General features: G+C 34.0%; 1 protein-coding gene across 12 annotated transcripts in view; it reads left to right on the forward strand.

The window, feature by feature from the left end:
- Positions 1–18,182, forward strand: part of LOC102404182 (activating transcription factor 7 interacting protein) — a 115,588-nt gene that overhangs the window by 59,527 nt on the left and 37,879 nt on the right. For 11 of the 12 annotated variants that reach the window (XM_006055144.4, XM_006055142.4, XM_006055145.4 and 8 more), the window contains 4 exons: positions 3,794–3,877; positions 5,222–5,367; positions 6,738–6,875; positions 14,116–14,181. In XM_006055144.4, coding sequence (XP_006055206.2) covers positions 3,794–3,877; positions 5,222–5,367; positions 6,738–6,875; positions 14,116–14,181 — 434 coding nt within the window. The remainder of the gene's footprint in view (positions 1–3,793; positions 3,878–5,221; positions 5,368–6,737; positions 6,876–14,115; positions 14,182–18,182) is intronic. The other variant, XM_044941187.2, reaches the window with a different exon arrangement.

Below are 18,182 nucleotides of genomic sequence, written 5' to 3' on the forward strand. Positions count from 1 at the left end.
CAAGTAAAGAATGTTCTGAGAAGGAAGGAAGAACTAGCTCTATTTATGTATCAAATAGATACATAAACAAACAAACTGTTCAGTTAAGGTGGAAGAGAAATATTTAATGACCTGGAGGTCATTTGTCACCTTGACAAGGGGCAGTGGAGTTGAAAGCCTATTTGAAGTTGAATTTCAGAGAGAATGGGAGAATTGAAGATAATAAAATGTAAGTTTGCCCCCCAATTTTGCTTTAAAAGGGAGCAGAAAAACTTACTGTGGAAGATACATTATTTGGAAATTTGTATTAGTTAAACAAAGCCTTTAAAAATGTTCTGAAAAAGACATTTTACCAGTAATGCCACATTTTTCTGACATTTAATATGTCTTGTGAGGTTGACATTTACATTGGCTATTTATGTTCCTGCTGCTGCTGCTGCTGCTGCTGCTAAGTCTCTTCAGTTGTGTCCGACTCTGTGCGACCCCATAGACGGCAGTCCACCAGGCTCCCCCGTCCCTAGGATTCTCCAGGCAAGAACACTGGAGTGGGTTGCCATTTCCTTCTCCAATGCATGAGAGTGAAAAGTGAAAGTGAAGTCGCTCAGTCGTGTCCCACTCTGCGACTCCATGGACTGCAGCCATGCTCCTCCATCCATGCAGGCTCCTCCATCCATGGGATTTTCCAGGCAAGAGTACTGGAGTGGGGTGCCATTGCCTTCTCCAATTTATGTTCCTAGTATCTATAAATTGCTTGTTTTATCTTCTTTGCCCATTTTGTGTGTGTGTGTGTGGATTATATTGTCTTTAGTTAGTCTGTAGGAACTTTTTGTTTTAAGTGTTTCTCATAGACATTAATCTAAGGCGGGGAATTGCAGACTATGATTTATAAGCCCTAACTGTTTTGGCCAATAAAGTTCTGTTGGAACATAGCCACATCTATTTGTTTAGGTACTACATATTTTTTTTATCAGTAGTTCCCATCGTAAGCACAGAATCAAGCAGTTGTGTCAGAGACCATAGAGCCCACAAGATTGAAAATACTTATGTTTTGACCATTTACAGAAAATGTTTGTCAACTGTGACCCAGGGCAATGGTTTTGTCCATATTTTTTGGAATAGAGTTCTATTCCATGTAATTCTGAAAATGGGGAAGTAACCCCTGATATAAATTCTGTCTTCTTATCCTCTACAACACAGTTTTTCTACTGTAATTTAATGGAATTATATTAAAGGTAACTGTCATCAGAAAGATTTGTCTCAGCTCTCTCCCAAGGTTTTTAGGATTACCAAAATTACAAGGTTTGGTACCTGCTCTTAGGGAATTTACTGTCTCATCTGGTTGAAAGGAAAGAATAGCACAGATAGAAATGCATATGAAAGCATGCCAATATATGAGGCTGTACTCAAGATGGGAGGGATTACAGCAGAAATTGTGGATGAGGACAGCTTCTAAAAAACAAAAACAGTCTTAACCTAAGTATTTGGAGAAGTTTTAGGAATCCCAGAAACTACTCTAAGTTATATATAAACCTGTGTACATAGGCTTTTGATTATTATTCTGAGTTGATGCAAGTTCACTTAGATTCTGTATAGGCGTTGTAAACAACAACAACAACAAAAATTAAAGAAAAATAGGGCCTTATTCCTTTCTGTAGATTCTGTTAATACCATTTTTTTAATCCCAGATTCTTTATTAATAAAGTCAAACTCGAGCCTAAAGTTTAATTCTCTTTGTCTATTTTTAAGTCCTAATAAGTGTTTTAAGTATTGAGAATATAGTCTCATCTTCTAAACAAATTTGGAAAAAGGGAATTGGATGATAAGAGGAGTTTTTTGAATAAAATGAAGGAACCGCAAGCTTAGCTTGACATCTCTCTTGGAGAAGAGGGAGAGTAACATACACATAAGACAGGCAGACCAAACCAGGCCAGTTTGCTCTGCTGTTTTCTGATCGATTGAAGTTACAAGGCTAATTTTGTCCTTTGGTGGTATGATGGTTTGCTGAATTAAGACTGTAAATCTTAATCTTAAGCAACCCAGTTACTCTGGAAACTAGGAAACTATGGGAGTCACCACCCTTAGTATTAAAGACAAGAAAACTTGGAAAAGTAAATACAGTAAATGCTTGGTAATGAGTGTGTAGTCTACAAGGGAGCAAAACAAACTTTGATTTCATGGAACTGAGGTTGAAGGATGAAATCTGAAAAACATTTCTCATGAGCATAGGGTGGTAAATAGGAAGTTAATTTTCTAATACTTTAAACTTTAAAGTTTAAAAATAGTCTCAGTAATCTTTATATGTACTGTGTTAACATTCTTATTTTTACTACTGTCATGTTTTACAGATTTATTGTTTTAATATCTTAGTGTGAAAAATATTGTAATAGGTTCATCAGTGATCCTCGTGTTTGCCTGTTGAATTTCACCTAAAAATTCCTTTTTTTTTTTTTTTTTAACCTCAGCTTCTACTCCCTGGAGAATTCCATGGACAAAGGAGCCTGGAGGGCTATAGTCAGTCCATGGGATCACAAGTTGGGCACAACTGAGCAACTAACACACACACACACTACTCAGGGCTGTTGAAACTAAAATCCTGGTGTTTGAAGCAGAAATGCCTTATCGGAATCTTTATATAGTGCTATATGCACATCATTGCTTATTTAATTTTGGTTGCAGTATATGATGAAATATGGCATGTTTTATTGAAGCTAAAGGATATAAGGGAGAAAAATAGAACCCAAGTATATTAGTGATTCGTTCTTCTCCCCTAAATGATTGAGTTAGTTGAGGAGCTATAAATTGGTTGACCAAAGGCCATTTCTGGTGCCTGTGGAATTTTCTTTGTTATAACATTGCAGTTGTATAGATATCTTTATAAATATTTTTTGGTCACGTTCTTTAATTGTTAGCTTTTATATGCCTCTTGTGAAAATTACCTGTGCTACATTGCTTCAGTCATGTTCTATTCTTTGTGAAGCCAGCCAGGCTCTTCTGTCCATGGGATTCTCCAGGCAAGAATACTGGAGTGGGGCTGCCATGCTCTCCTCCAGGGGATCTTCCTGACCCAGGGATTGAACCTGCATCTCTTACTCTCCTGCATTGGCAAGCGAGTTCTTTACCACTGGTGCCACCTGGGAAGCCCAAAAATTACTTAACCTTTCTGAATGTTACTTTCCTTATCTACATGATGGCAAAAATACTGTTTATCGTGTAGGATTATTTGGAGGATAAGAAGTAATGTATGTCAAGCACCTAGCTAATTTAGTTGTTGGCACTGGTATTGAAGTAGCTAATACTTTTTAGTAAAACATTTTTTTTATCTTTAGGATAAAAGATATCTTTAGGATAGACTTTACCTATCCATAACCATTAAAATAGTGATTCAGCCTATGTGGTCAAAAATATTAGGTGTTTTGAGTTTGTCAGTAATTTGTAATTTTTTGTGTATTTTTTTGTAATTAGTCACAACTAATGTTTTAGTTTTAATAGCTGAATATAAAGGAGTCTAAATGCACTATAGTAGTTGTTTTCACATCTATTGATGACAGTAAATTATTAAGATATTTTGTTTTAAAATCGAAATTTTTTTTTTTCCATGTTAAGTGTTTATTATGTACTTGCAAGAACATTTAAAGCTAGACTTGGTCATTGATTTCCACCAGTTCATGCTCCTTTTTTAATTCCCAATATTTTACATTTTGAGACTGATTTCATAAAATATCATTAGCTGGATAATTACACCAAAAATATAAATTATTATGAACTGTTGACAAATTATATTGGAAGAAATTTTCCTTTTCTATTTTTGTTACAGAACAAGTAGAAAGCAATGAAAAGGACAGCAAACCTGAGGAGGAAGAACAAGTAATACGTGAAGATGAAAGACCTTCTGAGAAAAGTAAGCATGTACAAGCAAACCTGAAATTGTTTTAAAAATTGTTTCTGCTTTTAAGGCTGTAGAAAATACTCTTCTGTCCATGAAATGATTGTAAAATTTTTCAGTTTAAGTAAGCCACAGTAAAATCATTTTGTTGATGGTTAACTCAATGTTAATTATTTCATGTGCTTTATTGTTTTGTTTATTCTTTCCATTGTTCCATAAGAAAGATTTAAGCTTACTATTTAGTAAGATACTATCTGAATATCTTGAGAGAAGTTGTTTTAGATTTTCTTTTAGATCAATTCCTATATGGCTAATGAAAGTATGTATGTCAGTTTATTTAAAGTTCTTAAGCTTTATGGGAAGGGGAAAACAATGTAACTGAATGTCATTAGGTTTACGGAAAGATCACTGAACCAGAAGTCAAGAAATTGGTATTCTGTAACTCTCTGTCTTACTGCTCTCCATCTGTACATGTGTAAGTTATAATACAAGAAAAGTTGTGGAATAGAATTGGATTTTAAGTCAGGCACATAGATATGGATATAGGGTGAGGTAGAGAGGAAAATTTATGGTCACATATAGCCATTTTTCTTTAATAAGTGTGGAGATTTTAATATTTTCTTTCTTATATTTTTTTTCTTTCAAAAAGAAACCAGATAAAACTTGCTTATGATCTCATGAGTGTTGTCAGTATTTAAAACAAATTTCTAAGTGAAGGTCTTTGAATATTTATTATTTACCAAATTGCTTTCCTAATAACATTAATTTTATTATTTTTATCAATATGTATTTGCAATTTCTTAAGATATGTTAAGAGTAACTGTTGATATGTTATTTTCCTAAGGCTAATGATTAAGGAAGAATTTTTCCTAAATTTAGTGAGGAAAAAATATTACTGAGGGGAAAGAATTAAATAATTAAAGCTATGCACAGTTGTAGAAGTATGTGATATGAGAATGCATGCTGAGAAATCTGTGACTTGTGAATGAACGCTGTATTTTGTCAGAATTCATGTTGTATATAGAATTTATTAAAAGGAATGAGTTTGAGATGATCTCATATTGTTAGTTCATCTTCCATCTTAATAGGAAGATTTTGAGGAAAGAATGTTCTTTGTTCATGTTGTTCGTCCATTTGCTTATTTAGCCATTAGGAAGTTCTTATTTAGCATATTGAAAATCATTTCAAGTTTAAAGCTAAAAGCTATCTACTAACTTTTCTGATCACAAAAGCAAATGATTGAGAATGCTGTTTTGTAGATAGAAATAATATTTTTCTGAGGATGGAAAATAAGCATTAAAGTCTATAATAAAAGCATCTAATTGGTGTTTAATAAAAACACCTACTTTTTCTTTTCAGGTGAATTCTTTAGAAGAAAACGTTCTAAGTCAGAGGACATGGACAATATACAGTCCAAACGCCGTCGATATTTGGAAGAGGAATATGAGGCAGAATTTCAAGTAAAGATTACAGCCAAAGGAGATATAAACCAGAAGCTACAAAAGGTGTTAGAGATTATAAGTTAAAACCATATTAAATAAAAGGCACCACCATCTTTATTCTTCTAGGTTTTTGACTTTACTCTGTATTTTATTGACATATTCAGATTTCTCATAGAAACAAAGAACTTGAAGAAAGTGATTGGGCTTATTACCCTTAATTTAATTCTAAAATTCCTTGTGACTCTTTTGAAGCTAAATTGTTTTTGTTTTTCTAAAGATACGATAATAATCATCAAAATGGGAGAGAAATTATGACTTCTTATTTGCTTTATACAAAACTGAGTATCAGTTTTCAGCTTTTTTTCCCTTCTACACTCAACTTCATTCTAGTAGGAACATTAGAGTCTCATACGTTAACATTTTAGCTTTTATAATTTTTTTCATAAGCTGATTTCATGACTATAAGTCCCTGCATTCTAAGCTCTTTGTTATGTGTTTTAGGGTTAGTATTAAAAATGGTATGAACAAGGCTCTGGAAGGACTAGGGAAAAGGAATATTTAAAGTACAGGCGTTGGAAACTTCTCACTATATGTATTAGACTAGAGATAAAAATAATGAAAATATGAAGTATTTAATATAGTTTTCAAAATGTGTTCATAAATGTCGACAAATCTTTTTTTAAGAGAAGAATAGGAGACTTGGGTGAAATTAATTTTTCAAAGCCTTACAGATTTAATGGTGAAATTATAAATAACCTAGGCCTCAAAGTGTAAATATCCCCATTAGAGAAAGGAACAGAGACAGTAAAAAAGTAGCTTTTTTTCTCTTGGATCTTTTTATCATATGGTGATAATAATGCCAGTTTAGTCTTTCTTTTAGAGCTATTAGAAATATGAAGATAGCTATGTGAAAGGATTTTGAAAACATCTGTGTATACTGAGGGTTTACTCCTCTAGGAAAGTGTTATTCAAGTGTGGTCCATGGATACACACCATGTGTCCTCTTTATGGGTCCATAATGAGATAAATATAAAAACTGTGAGTAAATTTCATAGAGCAGTGAGATTCTTAGTGTCTGCTAAAAATATCATCTGTAACAGATTAGAAAATATTAAAATCTGGTCCTTCACCTTGTTTCCTCAAATCACAATAGAGGGTATGGGAGGAAAATATTAAAACTTCAATTTCAAAATGTTTTAAAAATTTCACCCTCTGGAAATTTTCTATTTTTAGTACATTTTATTCTGTTACAGTAGATATTATATGTAGGCAGAAGTAGAGGATTTCGACAGATATCATTGTGTTATGGATGCCAGTATTTTTTAAACAAACTAGCTAATGTATTAGTACTGTCTTCTGAGTACTTCAGAATATTTACTGTTTGCTGCTTGCTTGAAATTCCATTTTTGTAACAAAGAAATATATATTTTTAGGTTGTACAGTGGTTACTGGAAGAAAAATTGTGTGCACTGCAGTGTGCTGTATTTGATAAGACATTGGCAGAATTGAAAACACGAGTGGAAAAGATTGAGTGTAACAAGAGGCATAAAACAGTTCTTGCTGAACTACAGGTTTGTACAGTAAATTGCATACCCATGTGTCATCATTCTCATAACTTACTTTCTAGTATATGTTTTCCAAGTTGACAATAAAGTATATTTAACTTCTAAGTATTAGGAATAAAAGGAATTGCTATTAGTTTGCTCAGGCTGCCATTAAAAAAAATACCATCAACTGGGTGACTTCCAAAACAGAAATGTAGTGTCTCATAGTTTTGGAGGCTAAAAGCCCAAGGTCAAGCTGCCATCAGGCTGTAAGAAAGAATTGTTCCGTTTGTCTCCTCTAGCTTCCTACGGTTTACTGACAGTCTTGGGCATTTCTTGTCTTGTGGAAGTATCATTGTGATTTCTGGCTCCATCTTCACATAGTGCTGTGTCTGTATGTGTGTCTGCTTCCAAATTCCCCCCTTTTCTAGGGATACCAGTCACTCTGGATTAGGACCCACACTATTCTAGTAGGACCTCATCTTAACTATAGTTGACTTTTGGACAGTATAAGGGTTAGAGGTGCTGTCCCCACTGCCTGCAGTTGAAAATCTGTGTACTGGTACCTGCCTCAGAAAAAGAAGAAATTCGTAAATGACTCACCCACAGCAGTGAACAGTTCGGATAGAATCAGAACTCAAACCCTAGTTCCTTTGATTTCAGTTATGGTGATCTCTAATTGAACACAGACTCTCACTCAATTTAAAGATCTGTAAAATGAAAATATGAATAGTATATTTATTGAAAAAAAATTTCCATGTATAATTGGACCCATGCGGTTCAACTCCATGTTGTTCAAGGGTCAACTGTAATTACCTCTACAATTACCTATTTCCAGATAAGTTTGTGTTCTAATACTTGGGGTTCAGACTTCAACATACTTTTGAGATATGTATCAACCCATGCCAAGCCTCAGAAATAATCTTAGTGGTGCATCTTCAGTATTTCTTCAGTCAGTGAAGAAAGGCTGGCATCATCTAAAATGCTGTTAAGTACTAAATAATGTTTGCTGTGATTCTTTTTATATTAATCTATTTCCTCCAATGAATTGTATTTTTAAAGACATTAGTTTGTTGATCTGTGTTTATGAATAATTGCTACTTTTAATTTTTTATTGAATATATCTGTATATTAACACATAGTACTTGAGCTTCTGATTAGTTGAAATGGGCACATGGTAGCATGTGTTAGTAAATAATTTCATTCCGAGATTAAGAAACTGGGGAATTTCATCAATGCATTCTTTCTGTCAGAAGGGAATGTGTGGTTTCTATTTGGTAGGTTGTCTGAAAAATGAGCATTGTCTCAGATGCTGACTTGAAAACCACTTATAGAGCCTTACTTACAAATAAGGGAGAAGTGGTTCATGACAATAAAGTTGCGCAGTTGAAAGCAAATTGCAAGCAACTGTGACTAGATTTTAGGAATTATATATCTCAGCCAACAAGTTTAGTTTTTTAATTTCATATTGAAAATTTTATTTAAAGTGAGACTTTATTAATAATAAGGTCATTGTAGTTATTTTATAATGCATCATTTAGGACAACAGTATTCCTGTTTCTTACCTTTAGTGGGTCCTTATATAGTTAGTGATAGTGTTGTCTAATTATTACATTTTATTTTACTAGTACTATTTAGAATGTTGAATTAGAACTGAAAAGGTTGGAAGATTTAAGAGAATAATTTCATTCATGGTTTGTTATCAGTCCCATGGCTGCATCTATGATTTTGTGCTTTTAGAACCTGAGATTTTAACTCATATTTTTAAGATACAAGTCTGTCTCTAACTTCTAATAAACCTTTGCACTTGGATATTTCTTTGTAGCCTTAGAATCTTAATCTTTCCAACATCAAATCAATCATCTTCTCCACAAATAAGTCATGTTGCGGAGTTGCACATTGTTCCCCTTACTCAAAATTCTTAAATTCTCAGAAAAATCTGCAAGAAATGTCTTCCCATTGTTCCTTTTATTCACAATTTTTTAGTTCTTGTAAACTAATTCCTCTGTATCACTTCACATATACACAGAGAGTTGCCAGATTAAAACTTTTAAATTTCTTATATAAAAGTCTGTCTTTTACATCTTTTAACTTTCTACAAGGCCATCATTACCCAGTTCCTTGATTATAATAGCAGCCTTTTACACGACCACTTTGGTACTGCTTTTTACATCTTTACTGGTCCTTCTCAAGCATTGTATTCATCTTTCTAAAATGCTGCATGTTAATTCTCTTCTATGTAGTTCAGTTTCCTCAGTTGTGTACCAGTTTAAACCTGTGTTCATTTTCTGATTTGTAATTTAGATCTCCTAGTTTTTGATCCACTTTTCCTAATCCCACCAGTTGCTTCACTGTCCTACAGAGTACTTTTTTTTTTAAGATTTAAAAAAATAATAATTTTATTTATTTGTTGGCTGTGTTGGGTCTTCATTGCTGTGTGGGGTTTTCTTTAGTTGAGGCGAGTGGAGGCTACTCTGTAGTTGTGGTGGCTTCTCTTGTTACTGCACATGGACTCCAGGGTGTGCGGGCTTTAGTAATTTCAGCACATGGACTAAGTAGTTGTGGTTCCCAGGCTCTCAAGCACAGGCTCAGTAGTTGTTGTGAACGGGCTTAGCTGTTCCACGATATGTGGTATCTTTCCAGACCAGGGATCAAACCTGTACCTCTTGTATTGTCAGGCGGATTCTTTACCACTGAGCCACCAGGAGAGCCCACTGCAGAGTGTTAATGCTCACAGTATTTTTATTTCAGCCATTTGATTTCATATTGTAGCTTCCATTCATTTATGATCTGTCCTTACCATGCCATTTATTTACATTTTACTCAGCCCAATTTAGTTCCCATCTCTTTCTTTGTTGTTCTGATATTTAGATATTTATGGAAGTAAAATTTGGATAGCAATTACTTTCAAAGTTTACAGTTCAGTGTCATTTGGTACCTTCACACTGTTGTATGATCATCATCTTTATCTAGTTCCAGAACATTTTTATCAATCCAGAAGAAAACCTTGTATCCATTAAATAGTCCCTTCTCATTTCCTTCTCCCTCTAGCTCTTGGGAACCACTAATTTGCTCTCTGTCTCTACTGAGTTACCTATACTGCATATTTCATATGAACAGAGTTATACAATATGTGACTTTTTGTGTCTGGCCTGTTTTTTCACAGCATAATGTTTTTAAGATTCATACATGTTGTAGCATGTATCACTACTATATTCCTTTTTATTGCTAAGTAATATTTATCTTTCTATACTGTTGAAAATAAATAGGAATTAATTCAAGATGTTAACTTGTGTATACATACACACACATACACATATTTTATTTATGTATTCTTCAGTTGATGAACATTTGATGAGCATTTGAGTTTTTTCTACCTTTTGAATATCGAAAATAATGCTGCTGTGAACATTTGTATACAAGTATTTGTTTGAATACTTGTTTTCAAATCTTTTGGGCATGGAATTGTGGGTCATATGGTAATTCTTTTAATTGATTGTAGAACAGTCAGTTGTTTCCTGTTTTATATTCCCACCAGCAATGTTGAGGGTTCCATTTCTCCCATTTCCTTGTTAACACTTGTTACTGTCTGTGTTTTTTAAAAATAATTATGACATCCTAATGGATATGAAGTGGTATTTTATTGTGATTTTGGTTTGTTTTCCTAGTGGCTACTTATGTTCAGCATCTTTTCATGTGTTGTTTAAACATTTGTGTATCTACTTTAGAGAAAATTTAAGTTATTTTTATTCCTGGATTTTTTGTTTTTGCCTTTTTATTGTTGAGCTGTAAGAGTTCTTTACATATTTTGGATATTGAACACTTTAAAGTACATGATTTATGACTATTTCACCCACTCTGTAAGTTTTCTTTTCACTTTCCTCTCTTGATAATGTCTTTTAATGCACAGAAATTTTACATTTTGATGAAGTCTTGTAGGCAACATAGAGTTGGGTCATGATTTATTATCCACTTTGCCAGTCTCTGCCTTTTAACTGAAGAGTTTTTCATCTCTTTACATTTAAATTATTGATAAAGAAAGACTTAGTCCTACCATTTTACTTGTCTTTCACCTTTTTTGTTGCTTAATTCCTACATTATTGCCTTCTTTTGTGATTTTTTTCTAGTGAACCATTTAAACTCTCTTTATTTTTCTCTTTCTATAAAGTTTTTACTTTTTCCTTAGTGATCACTCTGGGGATTAAACTTAACCTCTTGAATTAATACCTATTGTGCAAAAAAGTATACAGAACTTTTCTTTCACAGTCTTGTCTTCCCATCTCTCTGGTGAATTTCTTAATTTCAGTTATCGTACTTTTAGCTACAGAATTTATACTTTTTTAAAAATATATAATATCTCTCTCTTTACTCATATTCTCTCTATTGGTGAGACATTTTTTTCCTTTTTTTTTTTTCAAGTTTTTTCTCAATGGTATCCTTTAGCTCTTTGAATAGATTTAAAACCATTTATTTAAAGTCTTTGTCTAGTAAGTCTTATGCCTGAGCTATATTTCTGTTAATTTTTTTTCTTTCTGTGAATAAACCATACTTTCTTACTTTTTTGTATATGCCCTAATTTGTTCATTGTTACTGTTTAAATGGATATTTTGAATATTGCAATGTGACAATTCAGAAAATCAGATTTTCCCCTTCTATCCAGGATTTGCTATTGCTGCTTGTTGTTGTTTGCTTGATTAGTGGGTTTTCTAAACAATTTTTGGAAAGTGATATATTCGTTATTGTGTATGGTCACTGAAGTCTATGTTTTATTAGCTTAGTGGTCAGCTGATATTTTGACAGTTAACGTAAATGCTCAGACAGTAAGGAATCCACTTGCAATGCAGGAGACCTGGGTTCAATCCCTGGATTGGGAAGATCCCCTGAAGAAGGGAACAGCTCACTCCAGTATTCTGGCCTGGAGAATTCCATGGACAGAGGAGCCTGGCAGGCTACAGTCCATGGGGTAGCAGAGTCAAACATAACTGAGCAACTTTCATTTAAATGCCTGGAGCCTAAAAAAGTAAAATGATTACTCTCCCAAATCTTTGCAGATTAACTGCATTGGGGTACTCTTTCAACACTTAGGCTAGACCATTTACAACCTGTTTTATCACACTTGCCTTATTCTTCTCTTCCTGCTTGCATAAATTCTGAAAGCTAGTCTGAGGTGGCAGCTTAGGGCCTTTTCAGGCCACTTGTGAGCTTGCATTCTGTCCTGAACATTCAGATAGTCTTCTCAATTTCCTGAGATGGGTGAGAGCTCTTAAAGCCCCCTTCTGCCATGTGTCTTTTTTCCCAACCTTTTCCATCTCAGGCATTTCTTTTCTTTTTTTAATACTTTTTATTTATGTTAGAGTATAACTGATTAATAGTGTTGTGATAGTTTCAGATGGACAGCTGAGGGACTCAGGTATACATATACATCTGTCATTCTGTCCCAAACACTTCTCGCATCCAGGATGTCACATAACATTGAGCAGAGTTCCTTGTGCTATACAGTAGAACCTTGTTGGTTATCCATTTTAAATAATAGCAGTATGTACATGTCTGTCCCAAACTCCCTGACTAAGCCTTTCCTGTATCCCTTCCCTCTGACAATCATAAGTTCTTTCTCTAAGTCTGTAAGTCAGTTTCTGTTTTGTAAATGTTGATTTGTATTATTTCTTTTTGGACTCTGCTTGTAAGAGATGTCATACAATATTTCTCCTCCTCCGTCTGACTTTACTCAGTATGAAAATCTCTAGGTCCATCCATGTTGCTTCAAATGGCATTATATCATTCATTTTTATGGCTGAGTAATACTCTGTTGTATATATGTACCAGATCTTCTTTATCCATTTCTCTCTCAATGGACATTTAGGTTGCTTCCAAGTCCTGACTATTGTAAATAGTGCTGCATTGAACATTGGGGTGAATGTGTCTTTTTGAATTATGGCTTTCTCTGAGTATATGCCCAGTAGTGGGATTGCTGGGTCATATGGTAGTTTATTTTTAAGGAGCTTCCATACTGTTCTCCAGGCTTCCCTTGGGGCTCTGGTGGTAAAGAAATCTGCCTGCAATGAGGGAGACCTGGGTTCCATCCCTGGGTTAGTTTAGGAAGATCCCCTGGAGGAGGGAAAAGCTACACACTCCAGTATTCTGGCCTGGAGAATTCCATGGACTGTATACAGTCCATGTGGTCACAAAGAGTTGGACACGACTGAGCGACTTACACACACATACATACCATTCTCCACAGTGGCTGTATCAATTTACATTCACACAAAGAGTGTAAGGGATTTCCTTTTCTCCACACCTTCTCCAGCATTTGTTATCTGTAGATTTTTTTTGATGACCATTTTGAGCAATGTGAGGTGATATCTCATTGTAGTTTTGATTTGTATTTCTCTAATAATTGGTGATGTTGAACATCTTTTCATGTGTATTTTGTCCATCTGTATGTCGTTTTTGAGAAATGTCTATTTAGGTCTTCTACCCATTTTTTGATTGGTATTTTTTTTTGTTTTGATATTGAGCTGGATAAGCTGTTTTTATATTTTGGAGATTAATCCTTTGTCAGTTGCTTCGTTTGCAAATATTTTTTCCCATTCTGAGGGTTGTCTTTTCATCTTATTTATGGTTTCCTTTGCTGTGCAAAATCTTTTAATTAGTCCCATTTGTTTATTTACTTATTTTTCATTACTCTAGGAGATGGGTCAAAAAAGATCTTGCTGCTATTTATCTGCCAGTAGGTTAATTGTTGAAAAGAAGTATTTGATTACTGTAGATGTAGCTTCCCTTGTGGCTCAGCTGGTCAAGAATCCACCTGCAATGCAGGAGATCTGGGTTTGATTTCTGGGTTGGGAAGATCCCCTAGAGAAGGGAAAGTCTACCCACTCCAGTGTTCTGGCCTAGAGAATTCCAGACTCATATGTACTATTGGTTAGGGATCTTCTGTGACTTATAGATATGTTTACTATTAATATAGAATTCTCAGTGAGAAAATTAAGTGTGGTTCCAACTATGTTAAATAATAAGAAATGCAAGCACATATATTCAGAAATACGCTGGTTTGTGAGCAAGGAGGAAAAAAGCCAGTCTTCTAAAACTTAAGAGTGTTTACTTTGGGTTTTGAAGTCAAGAATTATATAACAACTTGTCTTATTTCCTTAGCTGTTGACTGTCTTCTGAGGATCCTATTACCCATAGATTTCTTGTTATGTATGCACAGGTTCCTTTTTAATATTATAATGCCATTTGATTTCTGTCTCATTTTTGCTTTTTTTAGGCCAAGATAGCCAGGTTAACCAAACGCTTTGGAGCAGCCAAAGAAGATCTTAAGAAAAGACAAGAAGTAAGAATTTCTATTCTTGGATAGTTGATATTTAGCTTTAAGTGGTAATCTTAGGAGGTGCTGACCTAGGAGGAAAGAAGTCTGAAATTTTTTTTTATACTATGTACTTCCTGCATGTTGTTTCTGGAACTTCTGCTCTAGAACTAGTCATTAACCCTTTCTAATCCTCATTGTTTTCATATGAACATCAGTACATGTAATATGTATATGTAAGGCATTCTTGAAATTGTATTTTCTATCCATCTTTAAAATTAAGCTTTGGGGATTTGCCTTACCATGTTTCTCTCAGGCATACCTTGGAGATACTGTGGGTTCAGTTCCAGACCACTGTAGTAAAGCAATTATTGTGATAAAGCAAGCCACAAATTTGTAAAAAAAAAAAAAAAAAAGTTTTTTTCATTAAAGAAAAAAATACATAAATGTTACGTTAATTCTGTAGTCTTATTAAGTGAGCAGTGGTCTGAAAAATCGTTTAGATACGTTTTAATGTACATACCTTAATTAAAAAATGCAAAATATAAAATAATCGCAATAACATCAGAGATCATTGGTCACAGATCACTGTAGACTATAATAGGGTCTCCCTAGTGGCTACATGGTAAAGAATCTACCTGCCAATGCAGAAGATAACAGGTTTGAGCCCTGGGTCAAGAAGAAAATGGCAATCCACTGCAGTATTCTTGCCTGGGATACCACATAGACAGAGGAGCCTGGTAAGCTACAGACCATGGGATCACAGATAGTCAGACACAACTTAGTGACTAAAACAACAACAAATAGCAGTATAATAATAATGAAGAAGTTTGAAATATTACAAGAATTACCAAAATGTAACACAGAGACAAGAAGTGAGGAAATGCTATTGGAAAAATTGTACCAAGCTTGACGCATGTTGCTACAAACCTTCAGTTTTTTAAAAATGCAGTGTCTGTGAGGTGCCCTAAAGCAAGGTATGCCTGTATTTGCCAGTGTAGTGGTTTAGTCTATTATGTCCTGCAAAACAGTTCAGTATTACATGGCCTCAAGTAGCCCAGTTCTCCTCTTCCTTTCTTCCTCCATGTAGTTTAGTACAGGTGTCATAGCATAGCACAAACTGTGGTCTGCAGTTAGGCTTTGCTTTCTGTTGTTTCCTTAGTTATTCTGTAATACGGATTTTTAGTATAGCATTGTACATTGCAGTATTGTTTTTAGTTGAATTTCTTTTCCTCTTTTTTTCATTTGAGCAAGTTACATTTCTTTGAGTCTTGATAACTTTATTGCCTCAGTTAAGTTCAGTCAGTCGCTCAGTCATGTCCGACTCTTTGAGACCCCATGAATCGTACTTTATTGCCTAGTACATAGTAATTTCCAATAGTAGTTTTTTTCAGTAGTAGTCATTATTCCTATAGATATTTCTGTCTTGAATCATTTTCATATCTTGTTTACTTGACTTTTTAAAGCAACTCATTTTGAAATGATAGATACACAAGAAATTGAAACAATAACACACAGGCTCCTATGAACCCTTCACTCAGCCTCACTCATTGGTGAAACCTATACCCGTAGTACATTGTCAAAACCAAGAGATTAGTACAGTTCTATCAGATAGTTTTGTAGACTTTATCAGTTTCCTTCAGGTTTTACATAAATTAATTATGTTTATCTGTGTGTTTGTCTGCAATTTGATCTCATGTATAGATTTATGTAACCTGCCACCACAGTTCAAGATACACACCACACAGGGATACCCTCCTGCTTCTCTTTTACAATTTCAACCTTGCCTTTACTCTACCCTTACCTCCTGTTTTCTGGCAGCTACAAATCTGTTCTGCATCTTTATATTCTTTGAACTTAAATTTTTAAGCTCTGATTTATCTTTTCTTGAGCAACTGACAGTTTGTTTACACAGGCTAATCATCAAATCCTCATTTGGCCACACCCAGAGATTTTTTTATTATGGTCTTCTTCACTGATGTAATTACATTTCTGATTTTAAATTCTAGTTTCTCAGCTTTTAAAAAAAGTTTTTCTTTTTTTTTGGTCACACTATAAAAACTATTTCTTCTATTAGAAAATTGGTATAAACCTTTATTTGCTATGCCTGAACCAAACATAGGGGTTTGAAATTTTTCCATTGTTTTTTACAATATGATTTTCCATTTTTTTCTTTTCATCCTGTGTCTGAACTAAGTAGTGCTGCCCACCTTGTACTTTTCCAGTGTTTGTGCATATCTCATTTGTTATCAGAACTGTTTTCCAGGTCTTACTTGTTTAGTTAAAGGAGATAGGCAGAGACCTTAAGATATACAGATGAAAATATTACGATCCCTGAAAAGTTTGTCTTGAAGAGCTACAATAAGTATGGAAAGAAGGACAAATACTGTGTAATTCCTAAAAATCAGAAAAGATTAATTTGAACAATTAGTGTGTGTGGCACTTGAAGAAAATGTTAAGGTAGTGTTCAGTCTTTCAAATTGTGTTACTTCTTTTAGTTTGTAAGGCCAGTTTTAAATTTCAAAACTTAGACATCTTTCTAACTCATTCTTGTTATTGTTTTCTTCTTATGAGAGAAATTTCTAGAGAAATGTCAAAAGATTTTGTTCTTCCATGTTTTAATTTCCACTATAATTTTACATATGTCTTTCTAGTCTTTAAAAACAAGACACATAAAATAATATTGAGAATTATCCCCCTTACCAAAATAACTAAACAAGCAATACCACTTCAGATTCTTTTCTTCTGTTTAGATTTGCTCCTTGGTCCTCTGATATTAATAACATAATTAATAACAAATAACATAATTAATAACAAACCCCATTATTCAGATTTGGCTTAAAACATTTTCTATTAATTTCTGAAAGAAAAGAAAATCCTCATAAGCAGTTTGCTATTAAGACCATATTCATGTTTAATCTATTTTAGGGCTTTATGACTGATATCTTTAACTTTCATCCTTTCTATCTTTTTTTTACTATAAAAGAAATATCAAGATATTTCTCTCCTTTATGGAAATCAGTGACTTATAGTTGATTCTCAAATTTTAGATTTAATCTAAATTCTGCATTTCAATTTTTTATTAAAAATAATTCTTTTTATTTTAATTGTGATAAAAACTTAACATAAAATTTACCATTTTAAATTCTACAATTCAGTAGTGTTAACTATATTCACATTATTGTGTAACATATCTCTAGGAATTTTTCATCTTGCAAAACTAAGACCTCCATAGAACAACTACCATTTCCTCTCCCCTTTAGCCCCTGGAAATGATCATTCTACTTTGTTTCCATGGTTTTGACTTCTCTGGATATCTCATAAGTGCAGTCATACAGTATTTGTTTTGTTTATCTTATTTCACAAAGCATTGTGTTCTCAAGGTTCATCTGGGTTGTTGCATATGACAGGATTTCCTTTTTTAAGGCTAATACTGCATTGTATGTATATACCACATTTTCTTTATCCATTTATTTATTGATGGATATTTGGGCTGGTTTCAACTTCTGGCTCTTATGAATAATGCTGCAATGACATTGGTGTGCAGATACCTCTTTGAGGTCAAAGTTTTGGATATTTCTACCCAGAAGTGAAATTGCTGGGTTATTTGGTAATTCTGTTATTTTTTGAGGAACCTCCATATAGTTTTCTTTTGCAGTCACATCACTGCTAAAGTCACATTTAGGGCTTTCCAGGTAGCTCAGTCGGTAAAGAATCTGCCTCAGTGCTGGAAACCCCACTTCCATCCCTGGGTCTGGAAGATCCCCTGGAGAAGGAAATAGCAAACCACTCCAGTATTCTTGCCAGAAAATCCCATGGACAGAGGAGCCTGGTGGACTGCAGTCCATGGCTTGCAGAGTTGGGCACGACTGAACAAGTAACACTGAGGAACTGAACAGTCACATCATTTACATTCCCATCAGCATGGCACAAGGGTTCCAATTTCTGTATATTTTTGGCAACAATTTTGTTTTTTCCTCTTTTGTGATAGTGTCCACCCTAATGGAAGTGAGGCCTTATCTCATTGT

Source organism: Bubalus bubalis, chromosome 4 (genome assembly GCF_019923935.1).
Source record: "Bubalus bubalis isolate 160015118507 breed Murrah chromosome 4, NDDB_SH_1, whole genome shotgun sequence".
NCBI classification, from domain to species: domain Eukaryota; kingdom Metazoa; phylum Chordata; class Mammalia; order Artiodactyla; family Bovidae; genus Bubalus; species Bubalus bubalis.